Source organism: Solanum tuberosum, unplaced genomic scaffold, assembly GCF_000226075.1.
Source record: "Solanum tuberosum cultivar DM 1-3 516 R44 unplaced genomic scaffold, SolTub_3.0 scf00272, whole genome shotgun sequence".
Taxonomy (NCBI): domain Eukaryota; kingdom Viridiplantae; phylum Streptophyta; class Magnoliopsida; order Solanales; family Solanaceae; genus Solanum; species Solanum tuberosum.
The window spans coordinates 563,184-589,789 of record NW_006239194.1 but is presented as its reverse complement, the minus strand read 5'-3'; the positions used below and the strand labels follow the sequence as shown (position 1 = coordinate 589,789).

General features: G+C 33.7%; 2 protein-coding genes across 2 annotated transcripts; both read right to left on the bottom strand.

The window, feature by feature from the left end:
- Positions 1 to 521: 521 nt before the first annotated feature.
- LOC102586645 (CCR4-NOT transcription complex subunit 10-A) lies at positions 522 to 10,349 on the bottom strand. The gene is made up of 6 exons (XM_006358243.2): positions 9,860 to 10,349; positions 7,531 to 7,617; positions 5,143 to 5,325; positions 4,951 to 5,037; positions 4,807 to 4,878; positions 522 to 2,843 (listed from the first exon to the last, which is right to left on the bottom strand). Exons 1-6 carry the CDS (start codon positions 10,070 to 10,072, stop codon positions 903 to 905), a joined length of 2,583 nt encoding a protein of 860 aa, XP_006358305.1. The 5' UTR covers positions 10,073 to 10,349; the 3' UTR covers positions 522 to 902.
- Positions 10,350 to 15,967: 5,618 nt separating this feature from the next.
- Positions 15,968 to 25,066, bottom strand: LOC102592718 (uncharacterized). Its single transcript, XM_006358264.2, has 10 exons — positions 24,752 to 25,066; positions 24,257 to 24,324; positions 23,521 to 23,582; positions 23,269 to 23,418; positions 22,198 to 22,374; positions 21,201 to 21,413; positions 18,228 to 19,831; positions 17,228 to 17,290; positions 17,090 to 17,159; positions 15,968 to 16,806 (listed from the first exon to the last, which is right to left on the bottom strand). The coding sequence occupies exons 1-10, from the start codon at positions 24,943 to 24,945 to the stop codon at positions 16,114 to 16,116; spliced, it is 3,294 nt and encodes a 1,097-aa protein (XP_006358326.1). The 5' UTR covers positions 24,946 to 25,066; the 3' UTR covers positions 15,968 to 16,113.
- Positions 25,067 to 26,606: the final 1,540 nt, after the last annotated feature.

Sequence of the window (26,606 nt, the reverse complement as noted above, 5' to 3'; positions counted from 1 at the left end):
GTTATTTGTTCCTTTCTTCTTCAGAATCCCTCACTTTTCTTAGTAGCGTCTCTTTTCCTTGAGTCGGAGTCTATTTTCAATAGTCTCTCCACCTTCTCAGGGTAGGGATAAAGTTTGCGTATACTCTAAAATAATTTCTCTACCTTTTCACGCTTAGGATAAAATCTGCATATACTACCCTTTCCGTACTTCACTGAGACTGTTGGTGGTGGTGGTGTGAAACTAGGAAAGGAAGAAAAGAAACGAAAAGCCACAGTTGAAACGTTAAGAAATGTATACTATATCTATGTGTGATGTATACTATATTCAGATAGCACAAATACAGCAATTTCTGCTGCCCCAGTCCTAACCCTTCAACGATCGCTCTCATCGTCCTTGGGTTTTAACTTGGGAAAACTACACAACATAGCAAAACATGTGCTATATATTTTCGAAACACAGCTATAGTTTAAATATATTTACCATTCGAGGTTACCTTTTCGAATGTATAGATAGCAACTTCAAAAAATTAAGACAAATAATCAAAAGCCCATAAGTTGGGAATTAAAATGACTTTATGGAAAAAAATTCTAAGTTCATGGTTCATCTTTCATAGGAGTTCATAAAACCTCTATATATCTCTAAAGGGGAACTAGACTGGGTCTCTCTGTATGAAAAATACACCTCGAATCTTTTAAAGATGGGCATGTATCTGCAATAACCGAACTAATCTCAGCCACACCACCACCACCCCCCATCACTTCCTGAAACCTAAACCAGCAAATCATAGACATTTGAAAAACGAAGAAACGAAAAACTTGTTCCTGAATTGAGCTATATATATGGTACATATACTCTATCAAGGGATTCCTGAACTACCTGCCTGCTAACTCATTACTGAAAGGTGGGCTGGATATGAATCATCATGATGAACCACTTAAAGTCGGACTGCCTGGTAGGAACCTAATACGACTACACTGTTTCAACTTTGTGAGAGCTTCTTGTGTCTTCCCACACAGAAGATCCACGTATACTGCAGTAAGAATAGCTTCAGGACGTTGAGGTTTTATCAAAAGTGCTTGTACCACATAAGTTTGGGCCTGTTCAATGTCTCCTAGCATAGCAGACATGGCAGCTAAGTTTGCGAAGAGAATTCCGCGGGACTCTTCTGGCTTAACAAACACAAATGCTTGAGATTCCTCTGAAGGAAAGGAGTTCACAGCAGCTGATCCAACATTAGTATCTTCCGATTCCAATGTTTTCTCCTGTTTCCACATTTCAGAATCCTCTTCACTAAAGGGCAGATCAACATCCTTGCCACTGGAGATATAGGTTGACAAATGCTCTGCAGCTTCCTTTGCCCGGTTCAGCAAGCATAGAGCTTCAGCAGCATACACATTACCAAGAAAGATGTATATTCTAGAACATTCTTGGACTTTCAAGAGAGATCGTGCAATTGTAAGAGCCTTCAATGCATTTCCCAATTCCAGTTCTACAAAAGCCAAATCAGCCAATGCAGCTTGCTCAATCATCAGATTCTCTTTTCGACATGTGGCTTCATACTCACCAAGAGAATTCAAGAAGGCGGCATTCTGACTGTTTGCACCCTTTTGCTCTTTCACCTCCCCATTTGCATTAACCTGACCAGATGCTGGCAGGTTCAGTGACTTAGGGTCAGTTGATCCATTCTTGGATGGTACTGCTTCTCTTGTTTCACTTTCTTCCAGACCAGAAGCATGAGACTGTGTGGACTTGTTACCTTTTGATTCAGAACTGGTCAATAAATGCAAAGCATTCAGAAGACACTGACGAGCAAGTAGTACCGATAACTTCGGTTGTCTTCCCTTAGTAGCCAAATCTTCCTTACCTGAAAAACTTTCTTGTCCATTTCTTGATATTCCATCTTCTATAACAAGTTGCCTCCATTTTCCTTGTCCAACAACATGAACTTTAACTTCAGACCTGTCAGAAGTAGCAACACCACTGGACTTGAGCAGTCCCTGCTCAAGGGCCATTAGACAACATTCTGCAACTCGTAACCATAAAAGAGGCCTATTGTGGAAAACCTGACTAGCCTTATAGAAACAGCCTGCAGCCAGCAATGGTTTCCCACAAGCCAGGTACTGCATACCACAGTTATAGGTTATGAGAAGAGACTTATCCTGTGAGATGGTTGAGAGCTTTAAAGGTCGCTCTTTCCGGAGAGATGAACTATTACTCAGAGCCTTGGCAAAAAAAACAGAAGAAGTGTGATGCTTGCCAAGTCGATAATATATGCAACCCAGGTTGTTGTAGTATAAGCTAGAAATTCCTGTTTCTGCCCGATTACTTGATGCCATCAAGAGCTTGATTGCTTTTCGGTGATTCCCACGAGTATATTCAAGCTGGGACTTCAAATAGAGAGCCATAGAATGATCTTTACCCCGTGCTGTGTTCATAGCCATCTTAACTTCACGCTTAGCTGCCTTAAGATTCCTGGTGAGGAGAAGAAATTGGACCTTGCAAAGGTGCAGTTTAATCCTCATTTCAGCAGTTGAGATAAATTCATCAGCTTGGTTCCTTGTTGGATCATTTGAAGATTTCAAGCCAGACTGTCGTGGTAGGTTCTGCCCACCAATCTCCATGGATGATATTAAATGTAGATCTTCAAGTCCCTCTTCTGATAATGTCCTAGACAAAGAGCCTTCGGAGGTTATCCCAGCAGCAGGTGAATCTGGAGTAGATGCATCAGGAATAGTTGAATTGCTGGGAAATGAAGCCGATTTCAAAACGGCTGAAGCTGTTGGCAGTGCAGAGTTTCCGTTGTCAACTTGACTCAATAAACTACTGCTACAAAAAACCTTCTCCACATAGCTGATCACATCCTGGGAGCAAGAATCATAATTAAACTGCTTGCAACAAAGATTTTTAAAAAAAGTTCGCTACATAAAAAGGAAAAGAAGCAATATACTAGACCTAGAAAACAAACATGAGACTCCAACACAGATTCCACCATCTTAGGAAAAGTACGGCAAAATTTCAACAATGGAACAAAAACCAAAAACAACTATCCTTCATGAAATTAGCAATCTCAATTATCTATAGAAATAATAAAACGACAAATGGAGCATTAACCACAATAATCAACCTTTTAAATAGAACAATAATGACAGAACTCTTAAGGATTTTCTTCTGTTCTGGCATAGAAAGGGTTTGAACAAGTAGTTAAAGAAGACTTCGTATCCAATTCCTGTTTGCATTTGGTGGTGCATATGGAAAGAAAGAAAGAAAGAAAGAAAGAAACAAAATGTGTTCTGAAGATGAACAGAACTCTGTGCTGAAAGTAAAATCTGATCGTTTTATGCTATCTTTTTGCTGCAGATTAGATTGGGTAAATGAAGCTTAAACACTGTTACAGTTCATAGAATCTTTTGTCCAGGCAGTCAGATCTTTTCTGTTATTCTCTCTCCAGTAATCTTTTGGATGTAACAATAGCACCTTCTTACCGCTGACATCAATACTACTTACCTTTAAATAAAAGAACTAGAATAACAATGACTAACTAGTCTCAACCCATTAAAGGCAGCACACTAGCTCATTTCAAAAACTACTGCAACAGCTGCAAGAAGGTACATGACAAAACTACTGATATTAAACCATCCATCACAAACATCAAAGCCTGCAATATTTCATATAAATGTGTTAAACCAAAACTCAAAGTTCACCACCTTGCAATATTTTATGTAAGTGTGTTAAACCATAATTCTAAGTTCACCACGTTACAATTCCCCTAGCATCACTCACTCAGAACAATATCAGAATGAAGTTATCAAAAGGAAGAGAACAGATACAGCAATTACAAATGGTATCCCAGTAGAAATGATACTAGGTGAATTGATACCATGTATCGTAGGTTAGAGACAGAGGCATCAACACCATTGTCATTACAAAACGAAATAGAGTAGAGCAAGTGTAAATGGCAATCTCTCACAAGGGTATCAGATCTTGGTTTTTAAAATTGTTATTGGGAATCTCAAAGTAACATCAGCTGCTTCGGTGAGTGAACTCACTCAATACAAACTTTGGGAAGCAATTCTTAAACTTTAGATGTCGCATCTTTATGATCATCGGAAATCACAACATCAATGTTTCTAACATTGACCAAAATGGGAAAGACCAGTGCGACATCAGAAACTTCTGATTGTTGCATTATGCTTTTATAAGAGACTAGGAGTGTTTATTGACTATCGCATCAAATGTACTACTCTTATTAATGGTGTTCACAAATTAATCATTTCAATCATGTGAATTGAATTTAGAAAAGGTATTTAAGAGATTTGACATTACTACTTCTCATTATTCAAATAGTTATTTTATAGATTCTTTACCATTTGGTATATTCCTTGTATACGGGCAGTTTGGCCATGTTTATGAATGAGAATAGATTTACTTGATCAACTACTTTTTATTCAAATAAATTTTCTTGTCATCCAAATATGTTACTATTAGATCCAAATTATCTCTTATGACACAACTGAAAAAAGAAAAGAGAAACCCAAACCAAGTTTCTTTTGGTTCGGATTGGTACCATTTTTTCAAAACCGAATGCACACCACTAGCTCCACTAAAGTAATCCATCACTGATTAGAATTACAAATAGACTAATGACTTCAACATCATCACATTTTGACCTAAACTCAAGACCCCCATAATCATCAATATTTCCTTAAATCAAAAACTAGTTGCTTCCATCATAAACTGTTGGAAAGATCATGATATTGATAAGACAGCATAAAAAATCAAAAGATAAAATTATGAGAAACAAACAGTTGGGTATGTACGACTTACAGCTGATCTTGCTGCATTTCGAGTAAGTAAAGCAACATCCAGCAGTAAGAGGCAAATGCGCTTGGCTATTTCCTGTGGGCAAATTCATTAGTCAATGAGCAGATTTGAATTTTTAACATTTCAGAATCTACGGTAATTGTTTACCTCGTCTATTGGTTCAATGTTCTGAAACAATCCTTCCAAAATTGAAAATGCTTTTGCATGTTCATGCAAATGAAACCAGCAAACTGCCTGTATAATTCAAATGCAAATATTAGCACAAATAAAGGTCCATCAAAGATAATAGGCAATAATTCTTTTAACAAAACCAGCCAAGCCAATATCAACTGAACATACTAGATTGTATGTGGTCACTGAGGGATCAAACTCATCAGCATAAACAAGTTCGGAACTATGTTGAGCAGATAGATGCCGTGGTGCACTGTTATTTCCACTAATTCCTGTCACAGCTTTGGCTCCACCATTGCTAGCAGGATCTGCCTGGTCGCCAGCAGCACAAGCAAGCTCTTCGCTTCTTTTCTAAACATTGAAAGCAACAATAATGTATCACAACAAGGAGATAAGAACACCGAAGCACGGGCATAATACTACAATAAGAATATCTTTCTATTATTGATAAGGTGAAGGTTAATACTACCATAAGAATTATAACAACCAAATAAGTCAGAAAGGGAAGAAAAATACAAGGAAGAACTAAGAAAGCACAATTTCTGAGCTACTCTATACCAAACATCCAGAAACAGATTAACTAAGTCGAAGGCTCCCCTTACCTGCTAGATAACTATCAAGTAAACAGAAAATTCACATAAAAGGGGAACAGAGGTGCCACCACAAGCATCAAGACCAATAGATGAAAATCACTCTGGCAAAAGAAACGAGAAAATAAAATGCAGAAATCGAAGTTCACTAAAGGGACGCATAAAGGAACACCCAAGACTTAAGCAGAACAATATCCATAAGCAAATAATAATTTCATTGTTTTAGTTTGTATAGAAATTCAATATTCTAATCACTCAAAGAGGAAAAACAATTGAAGCATTAAAATTCCTTCTGCTGCTAGTCATAAGTGCACTAAATATAAAATGATCATATGCACATGTTGATGCTACCAAATTAAGAAGTGCAGAATATGTTTAACGAAAAAGTTTAAATTATTTCAAGAAGCTATATCAACAAAGAGAAAATTAACTAAATTAGTTGAAATTAAGTTACCACTAACTTATACAACATTGAAGCATCATGAATGAAAGAACACAAGACCAAGACCAAGACCAATCTATCTGATCATTCCTAAAAAATTAGTCCAGAAATCTGATTCTATGTGATCACTATTTGATTAGAAATGGAAACTAAGAAGTTAAAACAGGTCCAAATATGTAACTTGTAATAGTGGAAGTACTTACATTCTTAATTTCTGTTATCTTTGATTTATAACTACTACTGTAGTTTTATGCTCATCAAAAAGAGAAATCAAGCATGTAGCTCCTCAATTACTTCAAATCCTTGAACAAAAACTTCTAGAGAAAAAAATCCCTTCTGAAGGAAAATGAAAAGCAAAGGCTAGTTGATCTTTTTTTTTATGACCATGGTGTTCGGGTCAGCTTATGCGCACCTCAACTAATTCTATGGAAACTTGCCACCTCCCACCAACAACAGGTACCAGGTAACTCTGTCCTAGCAAGGCTAGGACAGATGGGAAGAATCACCTAGTGTTTTTGTCGTCTCCCACTGAGTTTTGAACCTGAGAACTTAGAGTTCACAACCACTTCATTGACCACTAGGCCACACCTTGAGATTTTTACTAAAGGCGTGGTTTAAGTTTGGCATACCAAATAGATTGTACAATTTCTTCAGATCAAAGCAAGATATAAAGGTTAGTTGATCTTTATATCTTGCTTTGATTTGTATCTCTATGACTGAAGAAGTTGTAAAATCTATTTGGTATGCCAAACTTAAACCATGCCTTCAGTAAAAAAGAGTAGTAATTTGATCCATAGGAATAAGGAAGACTTCCAACAGATCCTGCAAGAAATTGTTTTTCAGTGCAGTTTTCATCCAACCATGTACAAGAATGAGTGACAAGAGGCAGACTTATAATCCCAATGGTCAATTCAACTCGGTGAGAACCTTTATGTACATATTTTCTTCCAAGAACGTTTTGACACACAAACACCCCATATCCCACCACAAACCAACTTGCAGTGTCTTACTTTGATGCAATTCACAATGTTCCACAATCAATATTTTACGATAAGGGTGTTCACCACTTTCCTTGTATCAAGGATGACTCCTTACCTTTAAAAGGCTTATTCACTCATTGGGGTGCGCTAATGCTAACTAGAATTATATTCTTAAATATCCTTTTGGACTTTATGACTGTCCTTAACCGTTAGAGGTATATGCATATACAAAAAGAGTGAAACAAGCATAAACTTTGCTTTGTAAAAGCCAAAGCATGTATAATTCTTTCCCCAGTTGAACTTCTGCAGAACAAACGAGGCCCCTCCTTCTGCTGAGGTCATACATCATGAACAGACTTGCTCTCGCAACAGAAAACTTAGCAGCAGTAGAGCTCTAAGATCAAATCTGCTTCTTGGAGCTCATAGCAAATATAGAATCATTTAAACATGCATAATAGGATAAAACAAGCAGTACCAAAACCACGGCATTGATGAACAACAAGATTGCTATACCTCAATATCTCAATGATACAGCTCTACGTACCTTAGCATTATTAAGTTCATCAATCAGCTTCTTAGGATTGGAGCAACCATCTTGAAAGTTCACAGCAATCGCAATGTTATGTAGAACCTAGCAGATGAGGAGCAAAGAACACCATAAATAAAGCAATTAGAAGTGGAAGTAAAAATGACAGAACATCATCATGAAACCAAAGCAACAAGAAATATTAACAAATCCAACAGTTTGATGACTTGATTAAAATGATTATGGTGCATTTAACAAAAATATCAACTATTCCAACCTTCGGGGTGGCCCAGCGGTTTGGGCTTGGGACTTCCATGTTGGAGGTCTCAAGTTCGAAACCCCTTGCCAGCGAAAGCAGGGTTTGCCTTCTGGGTCGAGCTCGTTGCATCGGGCTTGCCTAGTGCAGGCTACCTCTCCTATGTGGTTTGTGAGCTATTGCATAGGAGCGGGGGTTTTACCCTATGCGCACCCAAAATGGTAGCAGCTACAGGTTTCCCTTGTCATCAAAAAAGAATATCAACTATTCCTAAATCACTAATGACTTGGGGTCAGTATGATAAATGATCTATATTCATTATGCTTTACTCAAAACCAATTTGCTAATTCCAATGCTGGCACATGCTTTGTTCTTATGTCTTGGTTAATGATTCCTAATGCAAGTGTAAGAAAAACAAATAAGTCCCAACTAGTTGATATTGCATACGTAGATCATTGGTTTGATTGTTTTTATTCTTAGCTGATATCGCATTTGGAAATCTCTACCTACACAAGGTAAGGCACCACCCTCCCCAAACGGCACTTGTGAGATTACACTGGGTATGTTGTTGTTGTTGTAGCTGATATCGCATGGTATCTCATTTTTTGAGTCAAAATAACTTCTCACCGTGGTTTTAGGCCTAGCCAGTCCCTTTTTAGCACTTTCAATCATATAACGCCATACCTCTGAACTGACCCATTTGAAGGTTTATGTAGGATATCGTCAACATGCACTTACTAATGGACTCATGAGTTCCAAATGAATATCAAATACTTGACCCTCTCAAAGTGACATTAAACTAAACCTCCAAATTTAAACATAACACTGGTGCATATCAGGTAATTGATAAATACAAGATTTCTTTCTCCAAAGACCAAACGCAGATATCTAATTATCTATATTGGACTTATTGTTTTGCTCCAAAACTAAAATCAGCAATGGCATACTAAATTTAAACCCCAACTGTAGTTAAAACTAAAGACACCTTAAATATCTCTGCTGCAGCAGGCCTTGTTCTTCCAACTACCCAAACCAGTAATTCATATTCCAATGCAAGTACTACCTATAGTATAAAATGAGTTCAAAGATCTTGAAAGGGTTACAGCCACAATGCCAGTTAAAATATTCCAAAACCAACTACAATGAATCAACAGATGCCTCAGTTTCAATGAACTTATTTAACTACCCACCAATCAAAAAATTCTCAATTACCAACAGAGTATTTCACAGAAACAATCATCACCCACCAGAGAGGACCATAGACATATTTTCAGCTCTATGTCAACTTAAGAGATGGAAATGGGAAAAATCCACGCACCGTCTATTTATGAGGCAAAATACTGGACCTTTGGTTATGACGCCATTAGGTTAATTCGGATAAATAAAAACAAATATAAAAAGATGTATAGTATAACAAGAATAATTACAATTCAAAACGATTTTGAACTAGAAAACTGCATTTTCCAACGAACATCACGTGCAAATCGAGCTCAAAGCCATCAATTCAATTAACATCCTTGAACTAGAAAACTGCATTTTCCATCAAAATCACGTGCAAATTGAGCTCACAGCCATCAATTCAAAACAATTTTGAACTAGAAAACTGCATTTTCCATCACAAATCACGTGCAAATTGAGCTCAAAGCCATCAATTCAATCTTCCATCGACTTTGAATCGGAAAATTGTATTTACCATCGAAAATCACGTGCAAATTGAGCTCAAAGCCACAATTTTCCATCGAAAATCACGTGCAAATGAGCTCAAAGCCACCAATTCAATTGACGACAAGAAAAGCGCAAACTACAAATAACCATAAATCACTTACTCACTCTGTCCCATTTAGTGTGGCACATTTGAAATTTTAAGAATCAAACTTCTAAACTACTATATATCACAAAAATTAACACATTCAAATATCTAACAGTCATACAAAAAAATCAATCAAAAAAAAACTTGGTAAGCTCTCAAAATTCCAAATGTACCCTATAAATTGAAACCGAGTGAGTATATATATGCTACAACAAGTTGAGAATGTATAAAGATACCATAAAAAAAAAAACCAAAAAAAAAAAAAAGACAGATTTAGTCACCTTTGGATCGCCTTCTTTTTTCTGCAACAGTTGATACAAAACTCTAACACAATCAGCGTAATTTCCCGACTGAAAAAACAAAGCTGCCTCCTTTGCAAGTCCTGAATTGACAGACATCGCGCCGTCATCCTCCACCGCGGTCGGCGTCATCGAAGACGGAACATCCTTGTTATTCGCTACTGCATTTGACGCTGAAGACGACATCGTATCCATTTCCAATCACACAGATCCACAAAAACAACCAAAAAAACAAAAATCGAACTGAACCGATTCAAAAACCCTCAGTTTTCCAGCGCCGCAAATTCAAATCTGAATTCCGATAACCTAAACCCTAGAGTTGCGAAGATGAACAACACACATATATATATGTATCGATCGATAGCGATTTTTAGAGAGAGAAACAAAGGGCGATTTTTCCAAAATGGGGAGAATTCGGATAGAGAGAGAGAGAAAAGCTAGAGAGAGAGAGCGCAGGGAACTATGTTTTAACACTTCATCACTCTATAATATATGAATGAAAAACTCAAAATGGTCCACTATTTTTTGACTTAAAGATCAAACATAAGTAATTAATAATAGTGTATATTCTTTATCAAAATGATGCATTTCTAATCCTAATCTTAGTAATTAGAGAGATAATTAATGTTGTTTTTGTTTTAATGATTTTTTGGATTTTGAGTTTCAATGTATTCAATAGGTTTATGAGATGAATGTTTATGTTGTAATAAATAAATAAGACGTTAATATATTTCTGGATAAATGAATAGATTTGTTAATAAATCGGTCAAATCAACAATTAAGTTCGTGAATTAATACCACATTCGAAATTTCAAGAACGGAGAAGGTTAAATGATATTTAATGGAATAGATGTGTTCCTCATTGCGTTGTTATTTATTACAGTCATACTCTTTTTTTCCGTATCTTTTTAGCTAATCTTTTACTTTCAATCTTAATCTTAATTGTCGTTGAGTGTTTTAAAGCATCATAGAGATAATTTGTGTTTGTTTTGCTTTAATCGGTATTTGAATTTTAAATTTTAATGTATTTAATAGCTTTATGAGATTAGCTTTGTGTTGCAGTGAATAGACGGACGGGTCAGAAATGTGTTTATGGGTAAATGAATAGATCTATTTTACTAGACTTGTCAATAAATCGGCCAAATCAGTAATTAAGTTCATGAAGCAGTACCGTATTCGAGATTTTAGGAACGAAAAAGCTTAAACAATATTTAATGAAATAGACATATTCCTCACTGCTCTGTTATTTATTATAGTCATACTTTATTTCGTATTTGGTAGTTAACCTTTCATTTTTAATCTTAACCGTAGTCATCGTAAGTGTTTTAAAGCATTAGAGAGATACTTTGTGTTTGTTTTGCTTTAATCATTTTTAAAATTTGGAGTTTTAATGTAGGGATAAGGGTTTGAAAAATATCCCAACTTTGGTCGGATTTGCTGTTGCGATACTAAACTTTCATGAGGACCTATTACCTCCCTAGACTATTTAATACCGTCTTTTAAACATATATATTTGCCCACGTGGACATAAAAAATAATGCAAAATTATAAATAGTAATGTGTCCACGTGGGCACATATATACCTTTAAAATACACTATTAAATAGTTCAAGGGTAAAAAATACGATATTAATTAGTCTAGGGAGGTAATAGGTTCTTATGAAAGTTTAGAATCGCAACAACAAATTCGACCAAAGTTGAGGTATTTTTCAGACCCTTATCCCTTAATGTATTCAATAGAGTTATGGGATAAGATTTACGTTGTGGTGAATAGATAGGTCGAAAATATATTTATGAATAAATGGACATATTTATTTTTACTGAATTTGTCAATAAATCAGTTAAACCAATAATTAAGCTCATGACTCAGTATGATCATATTCATAATTTTAGGAATGGAGAAGCTTAAATGATATCTAATGAAATGAGCATATTCCTTATTACTCTTTTATTTATTATAGTCGTGCTCTGTTTTGTATCAAAATTAATCTTTCACTTTTAATTTTAATCATTGTAGTGTTTTAAAGCATAAGAGAGATAAATAGTGTTGTTTTATTCATTTTTTGAGTTTCGAGCTTTAAAATGTATTAATAGCTTTATGAGATGATTTTTTTACTGTGATAAATTATGTTTTCTACAGATCGAAATGAACATACCGTTCCTTACTTAACTTGCCAGCAAATTGATGACTTATTATAGTTATACTCTATTTCGTGTCTGATAGCTGATCTTTCATCTTCTTTGAGCTTTCGAATTTTTCCATCATTCATTAATTGTTTTGGGGTTCTTCATCTTTTATCATAGGTTGATTTTGTTATAAAATCATTTATAAGGAAAAATTTAAAGTGTGCCAAAATAGCTTTACCAAAATTCTTAATTTTGAAGTTTAATGAATTACCATTAGTTGTTAATGCGAAATTTTTTCTATTTAACTTCAGTAAATATACAAACTTTTGTAATAACTTTCTCCAAAATTACTATTCATAACGTTTCAACTGATAATTAAATCATATTTATTGGTAAAAACACATAATATAAAAATATATATATGTACATAATTGACAAAAAAAAAATTAGAAGATGAGAATTTAGTGTGTACATAAAAGCAAAAATGTGGTGAGGTTTAGTTTTTAAGGATATTTTTTAATGAAAAGGATTTGAAAAATACTTCAACTTTGGCCGAATTTGCTGTTACGATACCAAATTTTATGGAGGACATTTTACCCTCTGCACTATTTAATAGTGTATTTTAAAGGTATATATGTGCCCACGTGGATACGTTACTATTTATAATATTGCAATATTTATGATGTCCACGTGGGCACATATATACCTTTAAAATACATTATTAAATAGTGCAGGGGGTAAAAGGTCATTTCCAAAGTTCGATATTGTTACAATAATTTCGATCAAAGTTCAAATATATTTCAGACTTTTTTCCCTATTTTTTACTTTTTGTGTTGGTTAAATGATAGTATTAATAAAAGGAAAGGGACAAAGGAAGTAAAAACAAAATAAGGAAAAGATTAAAAAAAAAAAAAAGACAAGAAAGAAGGAAAAATGCCAATTGTTTTTGTAACGGATGCTTTTTGCAAACTTCTGATCAATTTTTTTTCTCTTTTTATCTTTATTTTGATTATAAGTGTTCTCTCTAGGGCCGGTTCAAAATCGAATTGAAATCGATAACTTAAATTGAAAAAAAGTTATTGATTCATCGATATTGGGTTATTAGTTTAACGACTTTGAAAACAATTTTAATTTTTTTATTATCGGATTATCAATTCTTAACGGGTTAATCGATAACCCGATAGTAAATTAATAAATTATATTTATACCATTTTGCTATATAAAGTCCTTGACTTAGAATTTAGTTTCATATTTTTATTTCTGGCAGTCTCAAACTTTCGATTATTCTACAATGTTTTAGTGTTGTTTTTTTAGTAATATACAATTTATCAACTCACGTGCATGATTTATTTGGTTTGTCACCATGTTTCTAAGTTATTTTCAATCATTTATTTTTTGTGTCAAATCTTAACAGTTAAATCGATAACCGAACCGATAACGAGCAGTAACCGATAAACCAGTATCTTAATGGTTCTTAACGGTTTAGTATGTCTACAAACCGATAACCGATTAGTTGAACCGATAAACTTTAAAACCAAACCGAACCGACCGATAACAGCCCTAACTCCCTCTAGTGCATAATAATTTATTTTTTGAACGTTTTTTCCAATATTCAAAATAAGTTAACTATTCAGTGTTTAAGAGAAATGTTGAAAAATTCTTCTATTTTTGTCTGTCATTTACAATTTTTTACGTGATAAATTCAAAAGAGTTAATTGCTCGTATTTATGATTTTACTTTAAATTATTTTTATTTTCAAAATAGTTTGAGAATAACTTTTAAAAAAAAAAGTGGAAAGAGGTGTTTAATTTATATCCTAATTTTTTTCTTAATGAATGTATATTGCCTCACAAATTCACCTATTATGGATTAGAGCGAGCAATTACCAACACTCCTATATACTCCTCACGTCCCATATTAGTTGATCATCTTATTAAAAATAATTGTTCCATATTAGTTGTCCATCTTACTAAATTAAGAAAATATTATTACATTTTTTCTACATTACTCTTGCTACTAATTATTTTTGAAAGTGTTCACATTTGTTTCTAAAATTTATAAAAAGATTTTTAAAGGGTGAATTAGTAAAATTATCTTCTTATTTATGATTTCTTAATATGCGTGTTAAAACTTAAAAGGAGAATGATCAACTAATATGGGACGGAGGGAGTATAATATAAATTAATTTTGAATGTACCCTTTTTATATATTTTTTTAAGTTCAATATGCAAATAAAAAATATTATCTTAAAAATATTTATACATAATATAGAAAAATACATAAAATCTCACTAAATTAATATAGGTGGACCATGGAATATTATTATTTTGTAGAGGTATAATATAATCCATGAATTAATATTTATTAATTTAAAGAGTGCTTTGAGATTCAACAAAGGTTATTTTTTATTATATCAAAATCATTGTATCTTACTAATTTATGTATTATATTTATTGAATTCACATAAAAATAATTTTATTATACATAAAGTACAATGAATACATTAAAATCATTGTATCTTACTAAAATATGTATCATGTTTATTAAATTCATATAAAATGTAAATCCATTATGCATAAAGTACACTGTATGTGCATGATTCATTGTAATATTTTTTTTGTTAAATGATTCATCGTAAAATATATTTAAGAAATCAATGATTCTTTGTAAAAATAATTCATTATACATAATGTTCATTCTTTCTTAATAATCAAATATTATTCATTGTATCTTTACTAAAAACATTCAATGTATGACAACTAGAGAATAAACTACATACGCAACATAGGAAATTTCTTGAAACCATATCCAAAAATGGTTTTTCATTTTAAAGGTGCCACAAAATCAACAATGATAGATCAAATACGTAAAACATTATTTGAGTATAAAGGAAATCATTCCACATGCACTAAAAAAGATTTACAGATGTGGCAATACCAAAACTTTTGGATGAAATAAGAAAAGTTATAGATAAACTTCAACTAGATTTAAATCTTAACAAAAAAAAACATAATAGAATCATATTTCAATAAATTGTCTTAGATATATTAGTATTTTTAAAGAATTATTAATTTATAATATTAATGAGACCGTATATTTATATAGGGGTCTTTTGAAAATATATTATCTTATCGAAATAGGTGATTTTTTCCATTGGCTCAAGTCGGTACTAGATAAAAATATTATCTTAGAGAGATAATTAATTTATCGACTATTAATTTAGTGAGGTTTTAGTGTATTATGAGAGATAGAAAGTGGAAGGTAGGAGGTGGTGGGGATGGGACTACCGTAATTGGGGGTAAAGATGACGTTTGTTGGAAGATGGAAACGGCACTATCAAATATCACTTTTATAACTTGTTTTGCCTATGTTCTTTATGGAAGTCATTTTCCTCATTTTTAAGGAACATATTTCCCAAGATAACATGTTCTCCAATTTTTTTTTACTGACCAAACATGAGAAAGTCAAAAAACATTTCCAAAATATATTTTCCTATGTACCGAGCACACTCAATCTTGCCAAATTTCTCTCCCCTCCCATCGTTCCAAGGTTATCCATCACACGAAACCAGAAACACCCTGGATCATATCGTAAGTCGCCACCACCAACTATCACCATCAACCACTACTGTCAGCTATCATCACCACTACCTATTAGCACAACAAATACTATTCAAACCATGCATTGAGATGTTGAAAATTGAATGGTCATAATTATTTAATATTCAAATCTTAATACAACATCTTAATATTCAGATGTGTATTCGAACTCAGCCATCTAGATCTTAATGCACATCATAAAATTCAAATGTGTATTCAACGTCTTAATCTTAATGAAAACAAATGTAACCTTTAAACTCCGGGAACACAAGAAAAGACCACCTAAAGTTTCAACAAAATATCAGAATGAAAAACCTTAACAGGATTAAAGAATGATGATGCTCCTGATGAGCAGTTTTTGATGAAGAAACACAACATTTTCCATAGCAGAAACTCCTAACGAAATAATGCAGAGAAAAGAATAACAGGGCAGAGCCAGAACGATTGGAACTCATATATACAAAGCATAATTATTGATGTTACAACATTGTATAAAGTTAAAACTAAAAATTTACTTAACTTTGCGCAGCATTTCCAAAATAGTATCTGCATCTCGAATGTCCTGGCTTTCTTGTGATTCTTCATTTCCTTGAGAAAAATCAACACTGGTATATGTCCTGATTCCTGGACCATGTCCGCTACAATCCATTGATCGGCCTTGTTGTGCTCTTCTCACTTCTTTTTGATGCTCAGTCAGCTCAGTGTGTCTTCGTTTCGACTTTGAATAAATTCTGTCATTTCCTTCTGAACTATTAGCTGCATTCCCCACGAGTTCAACTCGTTTGGAGCACCTATGCAGTGTTGTTGGCACCTTGTATCTATTTGGAACTGTAACTTTATCTACATCGGCACTGTCCTTAGTATTGGTTAACAGGCTGCTTTTTCCGAGTTTTATTTTTCCTCTCCTTGACAGCTTGTCTAGGACTGGAAGTAAGCTTTGAGGGTAGTCTAACTTGGTCTGCTCTCCGAAAGTAGAATTCCAGAAGTTAACAGTGGAGTTGGAAATGAAGAGATCTGGATGATCAAGAGTTTTCTCAAGAAGAGGCTCTTGGAGCTGAAGAAAAGAGGAATTGAATTCTATTATTGGTAGCGTTTTCTGCAAACAGTTCAGTGTCTGAATCCATAACTGTTGAAGTTGATCTTTGAAGTTACTGTCTTGAGCTTCAAAATGTGACAGCCACAGAAGCAATGTACTGGTCATCATCTGAAGACAGAAAGCGGGATACAATTTAAACTTTTGTAATAGTAGAGAAAGGGAAAAAACAAAAGCAAATTAAGTAATGGCTTTATACTGCTGCTAATCGTCTCCGCTTCCTTCCAATCATCTGATTGGTAGAGAGCAGCACACATATGGGAAAGATAATTAAAAGATGGAAAGGAAAGGAACGGAATAAAAAAACATGGAAACACACATTATGAGATGAGAATAACATAGTAGCGTAGTTTATACATATTTTCCTCCTCAAGAGTAGAGTCTAAGTACAAACCTCAATGAATAATGTTATATCCTTCTGCAAGTTCAAGCAGCCAACAAAGTGAACCAGTGATGATAGCAGCCTGAAACTCTCAGTTAGCAGAATTCTGTACTCCATTTGAAGAAACTAGTTAAACGGGAAAGTCATTACCTTTTCTCAATGAGGCTGGTTGATAGATTAGTTTCACCCTTTGCCCTAGATAACTTCACGAAGCTGCAGAAGCAGTGGACATATAAGAAACATGTAGAGAATTGAAGTACGCGCAGAGTAAAGCTTATGCAATCAGCTTTTTCCAAATATCAAACAAATCAAAAATGGTATCAAATGTAGGCAATTTTGATCTCCTACACTTTTTTCAACTATTTCATTGCTCAAGTCAATTGATCGGAAACACTCTTTTTAAGGAAATGATACATGACAATGCTCTTCATATCACTGGAAGACTCTTGCAATATATTTTAGTCTGACATCAGTGACAATTACTAAGGACACCATATTAACAACTTCAACTCAGACATGTTGACTTCTACTCAGGAAAGCAAAGGCATACAACAACAACATAACCAGTGTAGTCCCACAAGTGGAGTCTGGGGAGGGGAGAGTGTACACAGAACTTACTCTTACCCTAAGTGTAAAGAGGTTTTTTCCGATAGACCCTCGGCTCAAGGAAAAACAGTCCAGAGAAAGAAGTAACGGAAGTACAAGAAACTACATATAGAAACAGAACAGAAGCAATTCATTTACTTCAACATATTGATGGAGGCAAACGACAACTAGAATATTCAATCAAAATAAGGCTGTCAAAACTCCAACTATTAGTTATGAAGCACTTCAGTGCTTGAACCAAATAAATTTATGTGTATAGTTTACAGTTGCATTTGCAGCAGCACAATTTTTAGGATTTTTTAAGTGCTTAAGTTATCAATCGAGCAGGAATTTTAAAATAGGTCCAGAATAATTATTTGGTAGAAAAGTTAAAAGGCATGCTGTTGGTTCAACCTGTACTTAAAGATCAAAAAAATGGTTCAATATTTTTGACCTGTCAGAAGGCCTTTGCTTTTATGCCTTAAATATTTTAAACCACCAATCTCAAGAGTAAGATAGGTAATTGCTTCAGTAAGTGAAAAATTTGCAAAATCATATTGCTCACCAGGAAGCGAAATCCAAGCTACTTTTGATAATGCTGGATCTCCAACTTTCAGACTCTTTAACTTCAGATTTTGCTATCAAAGAAGCTTGGTCTACGACACATATCATTGCTTCTCCAAACAATAACAGAACATCAATATCCTGACCATTTACACTTGACTGAGGTTCAGGGACAAGATCGCCATTGGTCAATGCTTCATTGAAATATGAACAGAGCATTGAGAACAGGTCCTCAGTTAGAGTAGGATAACCAATTTCTGATGCCCAGCTAAGAGAAACATAAAGTGATTTCCATACTTCAATAACATGCTGAAGCTTGAGATACACCTTAAGGCAAGAATATGCAGCAAATGGATAACACAAGAAATGTATTGTTATAGCATAACCAGGACTATCCGACTGCAATTTGAAAAGTGAGTGGAAGTTATGATTATCTATGTAATCTTTCAGACAATTCGCCAGAGCTATCCAGATCTCAAAGCAACAGGACATCTTCTCTGTATATAATAAACTAACAAAAAGATTGAGAATTTCCAAAGGCTCGTATGAAGATAGCAAAAGCTTGACATATCTGTGTTTCCCTTCAACTATTTCATAATCAGATGCTTTCAATGTTGCTCTGGTCACTGCATGGAAATAGAGCAAAGTAATATATGCAACTGGTGAGACCTTCTCCATACAATTCATAAAGCTGATATCTGGTATCTTTGCAATTTTGAATTTATAGACTGGTTCTGACGTCTCAATATTTTTGAAGTCTACTATCACCTTGTAAAGAGGGGATTGCAATGTTGATGGTTCTAATTCTTCAACAAAAGCCTCCAAAAGCTGAAGTAAAAGAGGTAGCAAATCATCTATACCACCATCCCTTGAATGCATATTTTCATATACACTCTTCAAAAACTTTAACATCATATTCAAAGATAAGATAACCTCGTCATAAGTTATAAGGTCAGACTTCAAGCAATGTTTAACAGATCTCAGAAGAGATCGAAACAAACTTGAGGCAGCACCATATGTCACTGTCCTGATTTCACTGGACAGAGTAATATCTGACCCGTGAATGATCAGACCATGAATTGTGTTTAAGAAAAACTCCAAGTTACCAAGATCCAAAGGTGACCATTTAATTGGATAGTACTTCCATGAGTATTTTGCAGATTCTGGAAGTCTCATTGCCTTATGGTCATTTAACTTACTATTTACATCTTTATTTCCTGCTGAAATAAAATTATCAAGCAGCTCAATGCAGAAACTCCATGACCATATATTCTTATTGACAGGCCCAACCTTGATGATGACTTCCAAGATGGGCTCCCAAACTGTTTTAACCACCGAATGGGAGCTGGCTAACTTGTCGAGCTTATACAGAAGATAAGACCATGTATTCAGGCAGGATACATGGACAGATGCATCACAATTGCTTGACATGATTCCTATAAGGGGCGTCATTACAAGTTTAATCTTTTTGGGAAATCCATCAGCTTCAGTTGGATCACTTCCTTTGAATACCGTTTGATCAGTAGGATTCTTTACAAGTGCATTGCTTTCAGGAGCATGAAGTTGTGAGCAGATTAAAGCATCAATGAGACCTTCCCAGGCCACCTGCAGAAATAAGGCATTTATTTAATTTTTAAACACACCCCAGTTATTCAAAAAGTTGACTTAGTGGAAGCACTCTATTTTCTTTTTCTTTTTTGTGATTTTTCTTTCTTTCTTTCTTTTTTTATAGGAAAAATGGCACTAAGGAGCTGAACTTCCTGCAATGAAAAAAAGTAAAAAACTTGACAGCACTACAGCAATTGAGTGGTAAAATTTATAGCTAATATAAAATGTATGGTATTCATATAGCTACGATGCCAGATATGTGCTATAGGAGGCAAAAATTCCTTGCATCAAATTTTTGATGTGACACTCCAAGTACAAGAACACTATAAATACATTAAAACATGACACACTAAGTTAATAGTAGAAGGCACTCATTAGTTTTAAAGTCAAACCAAATTGACGAACTTACTGTCTTTTATTGGGATAATATCCTAGAGTTCTCCCTCAAGTTAATTATTAGTAGATGACTTTGCATTAAGTTACTTGTGATTTTAAAGAATTCTATAATTTAGTTGATAAACTTGATCTCTTTTATCGGGATGATATTCTAGAATTCTCTCTCAAATCAATCATTCATGGACGAATTTGCAATTTGTAACTTGGTAAAAGCATTACTTAAAGTTGGTTCATTTTAATAGTTTTTTTATGTTACTACCATCGAACAAATCTAACAAAATCAGAAGAATCTATTTATTTTTTAATTGTTCAGTTTAATAATCTTTTTAGATTAATTCAAGCAAGCAAATCTGAAAAAAGAATAAATTTAACTGAAGAGGGCCGCCCAGTGTAAGAAGCCGCTATGGCGAGGTTTGGGGGAGGGTCGGACCACAATGCATTATTTTCTTTATAGCTAAGAAGTGACTGTAAGAACTGAAATTTCCAATTAAATAGGATAATGTATATATTTGGGTTGGGCACTTGATTGTTAACACCAAAACATAGGCAGATGCTAATCAATGTTCATTGAAGTTGAGTAAATATATAAAAATTCTAAGCAAGGATACTGACATCATATAAGGTTGATTTACTCATTTTAAAATTAAGAATTAGTTGCCATCAAAGCTACAGCTTTTTCAGCGGGTGCTCATAAATAAGGATTGGACACATCCCATCTATGTTGCTCGGACACTTCAAAAATGCTGATGACTTTGTCATATCTTTCAAAAGTAGTGCATTTTTTAAGGATCCGGCATGGGTGCGGCAACATTTTCTAAGAGTCAGAGCAACATAGCTGATCCCATTAACAATCAGCGGCTATTGCATCCCATGATTAAAAATCAAATACTAGAACAGGACTTTTGCTTGACCAAGTCGCATTAAATTATCTGGAATTGATGTGTCAAACTTAGATGAATGAATAGCATACCAGTGAAGCACTCTGAATCTGTGGATCATGGTCCGTAAAAGTTTGTTCTGGAATTTTAAGCAATTTGTTGACCAAATGCTTATATTTCATTCCATAAGGTCCGAGTAGACGCAGAAACCATCTCCACACTTGTAGAGTTTGAATCTTCAAGCCTTGGTTCAGCAGCTCCTCCATCGTCAAAAGCAAAGTCTTCTTCAAATCTGTGACAAGGGCCTGTTTAAGAGGCAATAAACTAAAATTGATAAAACATGTCACTTAACAGTTAACATGAATTATAGTCTTTTTATCACAAAAAATAAATCACAGCTTCCTTTAGAACGATGATTTTGGGTGGGGAATCTGCATGATCCCTATACTAATAAACAAATAACAAAATTAATGCCTTATATTTAACATATACACTTTTTGACTACACTACATGGATCCTTCATTCACCAGAATTCTTCAAAAACACTAATATAGATAATTGGACACATGTTTGTTCCGATTACTTTTTGTTCTGGAGATTAAGTTGAAATGCATAATACCAGTGGCGTACGCAAGATTTTTCATAAGCGGAGTCACATTTTAAAATAAAAATAAATAAACAGAAAATTATAATATTATATTAAAAAATTAAGAATTTTTTTTAGCATTCTATGTGTGAGCGAAATAAATTTAATTAAAATATTAACTAGAATCGAAAAAGGTGCTATTGAGGTTCGAACTCCCAACATCTAACCTGAAGATATGACCCTGAAACAAATGAGCTACGCTACTCTTTGTTATAAGGAGTGTCACTTTACTGTATTTGGTCTTGATTTATATTTTGCTTTTCAATTATTTATACTTGATAAAATTTTCTGACGAAGCCGTGACACGCCTTTGCCTAAGGTAAATCCGCCCCTGCATAATACTGTAGTCTGTATAGATGCACATTTTTGGTCTCCTCAGGAAACATAAGAAACAAAGTGGATTACAGCGAACAAGAATATAAGAACAGAATATTATATGCTACCTTAGAAAGAATTACTGGTGGAGGACATATCACGCTTGAGACCTTTTGTAAACAACGCTCTGACATGTCTCTTTCCCTTTTATCACTGCTGACTAGTCTTCTATAAACTGGAGGAGCCCATATGTTTGACATGGCTCTCATATTTTGAGCTGATGTACTCGCCAACTTCATTACAGCCTATAGTAGTATAATCACAGAGAATAACTCAGAGATGACATGTACCAATACTAAAGAATTGATTTGAGATGATAATATGTATATATATATGTGTGTGTGTGTGTGTGTGTATGTGTATGTATCATATATGTGTATGTGTATGTGTGTGTATACATACATGCATTTCGCTGAAGGTTATACATTAAAAGTCCAGTGTACCTTTATTCCAAGTCATTTCGTACATATGCAAGAACATCCAAAATGATGGAAGTGCATTTGGCTTATAGACTACTAAGTGTACAAAGAGCAGTCCAGTACAAAATTTGTTTTTTTATTGCGATTCTGATTCTGTTACTATTCAGGTACAAATATGGCTATCTCCTTCCATTTCTTTTCTCATTAGTCATTACAGTATCATGAGAATAATCCAAGGTGTAGCGATCAATTCAGAGAGCAACATTGCTTGCTCTATTCAACAAAAACAAACACTCTACTCCTTTCAAATGAACAAAAAAATTGTGATAAGCACTATACATAGCGCTCATCTGCTGTATAAAAGAGAAGGTAATAACTCTTATTCAGCACATATGACTATCGATTTTCAACCGGAAGTCTTTTTCTTCACTCATTCTAAAAGAACTTGCTAAATAAACCCTGCTCATACAAATATTTGAAAAAGATGTTCCTCTAATTGTAAGTTCCATGATTATTTCACATTTATCTAAATGAACCATTGTTCACGTGTATGATGTTGAAAGGAGTAGCACATGAGTTTTAACTCCTACTATCGGACAAGAATCAAGATCCAAATTTTACTTTGTTATTAGGTTAGACACATCATTGCACAATATATTCAGCTTTACCTATCGCTTAGAACCAATCACATTATATTCAGCTATATTCAGCTATACATACCTGCATTGCCTCAAATGTGATTGAAAGAGAGCCAATAGGATTGTCAAGCGCATAAGTAATTGCCCTCAGTAAACACTGGAAATTTGCATCTAAAAGCGATGAGTTAAACTGCTGCATTGATATACACCACACACCCAAGTTGCAAACAGACTGCAATTAACAATAACTATAAGTCAAATTCTCGAATCATGTTTCTTAGCAAAGGCTGCCTTACATACATTACTTTGTTGCCTATCGAGAAGTTCAGAATACCTTAATCTTGCTGGTTGTAATAACCTCAACGAGAGAATCAACAATAGCCCTGGCATCATCACCTAAATTTAGTCATCAAAGCTACATTAGCTCCAGAATTCTGAATCTGCCCCAAGAATACTTGCACAAGTAACAGTAAAGAATAACTCACACGTGTAGCTTTGTGTGAATGACACCAAAACAAGACAAAAAGATCTGTATATCACCTTCATTATTTTTTCAAAGTACACACTTCAATTCTTTCAACATACTCTTTATCTTAATCATATCCGCCCATGCTTTATTTCTCTAATAAATTTGGCAAGAATTTAAGGTGAATTCTTTTTTCTACATCTTGTACTTCCTTAAATCCAACTAATCCAGAAAATGAATTGCTTCTCATTTTAGTCTCTCTGCCAAAGTGTTTGTCACTTTACACTTTTCAACAATCGAGTATGCTAAATTTTGACCTTGGATTTTTCAACTTGTGGGCTCTTTTTCTTCTTTCTTTTGTAGTGTCTGTGTTTATGGGGCTGCTAAATCTCTAATCTTTTTCAAATAACAAAGTTATCTACATCTATTTTTACTCCAACAACAGGTTAATTTGAGCCTTGAAAAGAGCATCCAACATTTTGAGATGGAGGGACTAACTTACGACACCTCTTTTGAGAGTTCAAATGAGCAACTAAACGGGATTCTTAAAAGCAAGAAACGGAGAACACTTAAACAAAAATAAATAAAGGACAAAAGATAGAACCTTTGATTGAGCCAACTATAGATGGATGATATATCATAAATCCCAAGCACTTCAATGCCTGAGCAGCACTATAATTTTGAGGAAACATAACCAAAATCAGCTTTTGAAATTATCAACCAAAGAGGCAAGTTAGAAAGAAAAAAAAGAAGAATTCAATTTTATACACATGTCAACATATATATATATATATATATATATACTCCCTCCGTCCCAAACTAGTTGTCAGGATAACATCAGAAAAGTTGCAAATTATAGTATTTTTCATATAGTTTTTGAATATCCAAATTTGAGTTATACGTTATTGAGTTGAAAATTAGTCAAATTCATTATCGAGAAGCAAAACATACAACTAATTTGGGACAGGGGAGTATGAACTTAGAAACCAAGTATGCACTAAATACATATAATATTTGAATTTGACTGTGAACTCGTATATATATTAACTAAGTTCGTTGTAGAAACTCATAAACTTTAATTACTATTGAAGAAACTCACATTTCCTCGTCGTTATCGGAGATATCGGAGAGAATATAGGAAACGATGATAGAAGATGAATCGGCGAGCAGCTTAACGAGAGAAGGATCAGCGCCGGATTGTTGCTGGAGATGAAGCAGCGTCGAGTAAGCCAACGGTTTGTTTGATGATAAAAGAGTTGTTATCTGCTCGAATTGCTCTTCGAAGGATTCCATGTTTCGGTTTGGAGAAAATCAAAGCTTTGCCCTAAATTGGAGAATTTGTGTCAATGGCGGATTTTCGCGCCAAATTCGAGGAACAAGGAGGGAAGAAGAGGGACGTATGTGATAGTTGGAAGTTTTCTAATTGGTCCCTCTAAGTTTTAAAATATGGCAATCTAGGCTACTTATTTTCTGAAAGTTCACATGAGAACTTTGACTGTATTGTTACTTTAAATACATACTAAGTATTAAATATGTTGCTAATGATGAAAATTTTAAAGTAAAGGGTGTCAAGAGAATATGAAAAGTTGATCGAGTTTAATTCAATCGCATCGAATCAAATTGATTTATATTATTTTTTAATAAAATTGTAGATTTTTATTTAAGTGTATAACCATCTCGAACAATTGAAATGGTCTTTTTAATTTATAAAAAAATTAAAAAAAATTCTAACCGAACTGAATATCGTCCTTACATGTGTATAAATATATTTTAGGTGTAAACAATGTATTAAATTTTATATATAAATATATTTCATAATATTTTTCAATTATAAATATAACCTAAGTCCTAGGCCTCTGGTGACTAGATGACTTTAGGTCTTTGTTCTTTAATTAGGTTTAAAATTAAAAGATACTATAAATAGATACTCCATCAAACAATACGACAAAACTTATGCAAACACTCCTATTAAATGTTTAAGATCAAACAATACAGCAACAAGATTTTACATTCTTAACTTCTTGGTAAAGAATTGAAGTGCTTCTTAAGAACGTGCTTGTAAAATAAATATTTTAATAATTGTATATTTTGAGGTGATATTTTAAAAAATAAAAAAGTTAAAATTAAATCAAATCGTATTGGGAGGTGATATTTTAAAAATAAAAAAAGTTAAAATTATAGAGATCTGCGCTTGAGATACCCGTGCACCACTCACTTCACTGTTCATGTTTGGTCGAACCACATTTTTTTTATTGTTATTATTTTGTTATAATTATTATATATATATATATATTAGAATTTGATTAAATTTAAATTCATAAAGTTTATTTTTTCAGACAATAATTTCTACTTTTATTTTTTATTTTTAGTTGCTCGAATTCAAAATCTCTAATTAAAAATAAAAATTTCAAATTATCTTACCACAACTCATATCGTTTTATCTACAATTTGTTTGACATATTTTTTTTTCCTGCAATTAGGGAACCACATTTCTTGGAAATTGTACAACGCACGCAGTGCATATTTCACCATTTATTTATTTTCTTCTTAATTTATTGCAATGAACAAAGAGCTTTCTTTTATTTTTAGTATAAACAAAAACAAAGCTACTAGTAAGCAGTTTATGTATTTTACTATATAAGAAGAGTGAATAAAATTCACTCTTCTTTTGACACATGGCACCCAAAAAAAGGAAAGGGTTGAACATAAGTCTCAAGGTGAGGGTATTTTGGGTATTTCAAAATACCCTCACATTCACACTTATCTACTAAAAAAATAAATATATATAATAGTAATATATAATGTATAATATAAGTAGTACATAAGTGTGAATGTGAGGGTATTTTGAAATACCCAAAATACCCTCACCTTGAGACTTATGTTCAACCCTTTCCTTTTTTTGGGTGCCATGTGTCAAAAGAAGAGTGAATTTTATTCACTCTTCTTATATAGTA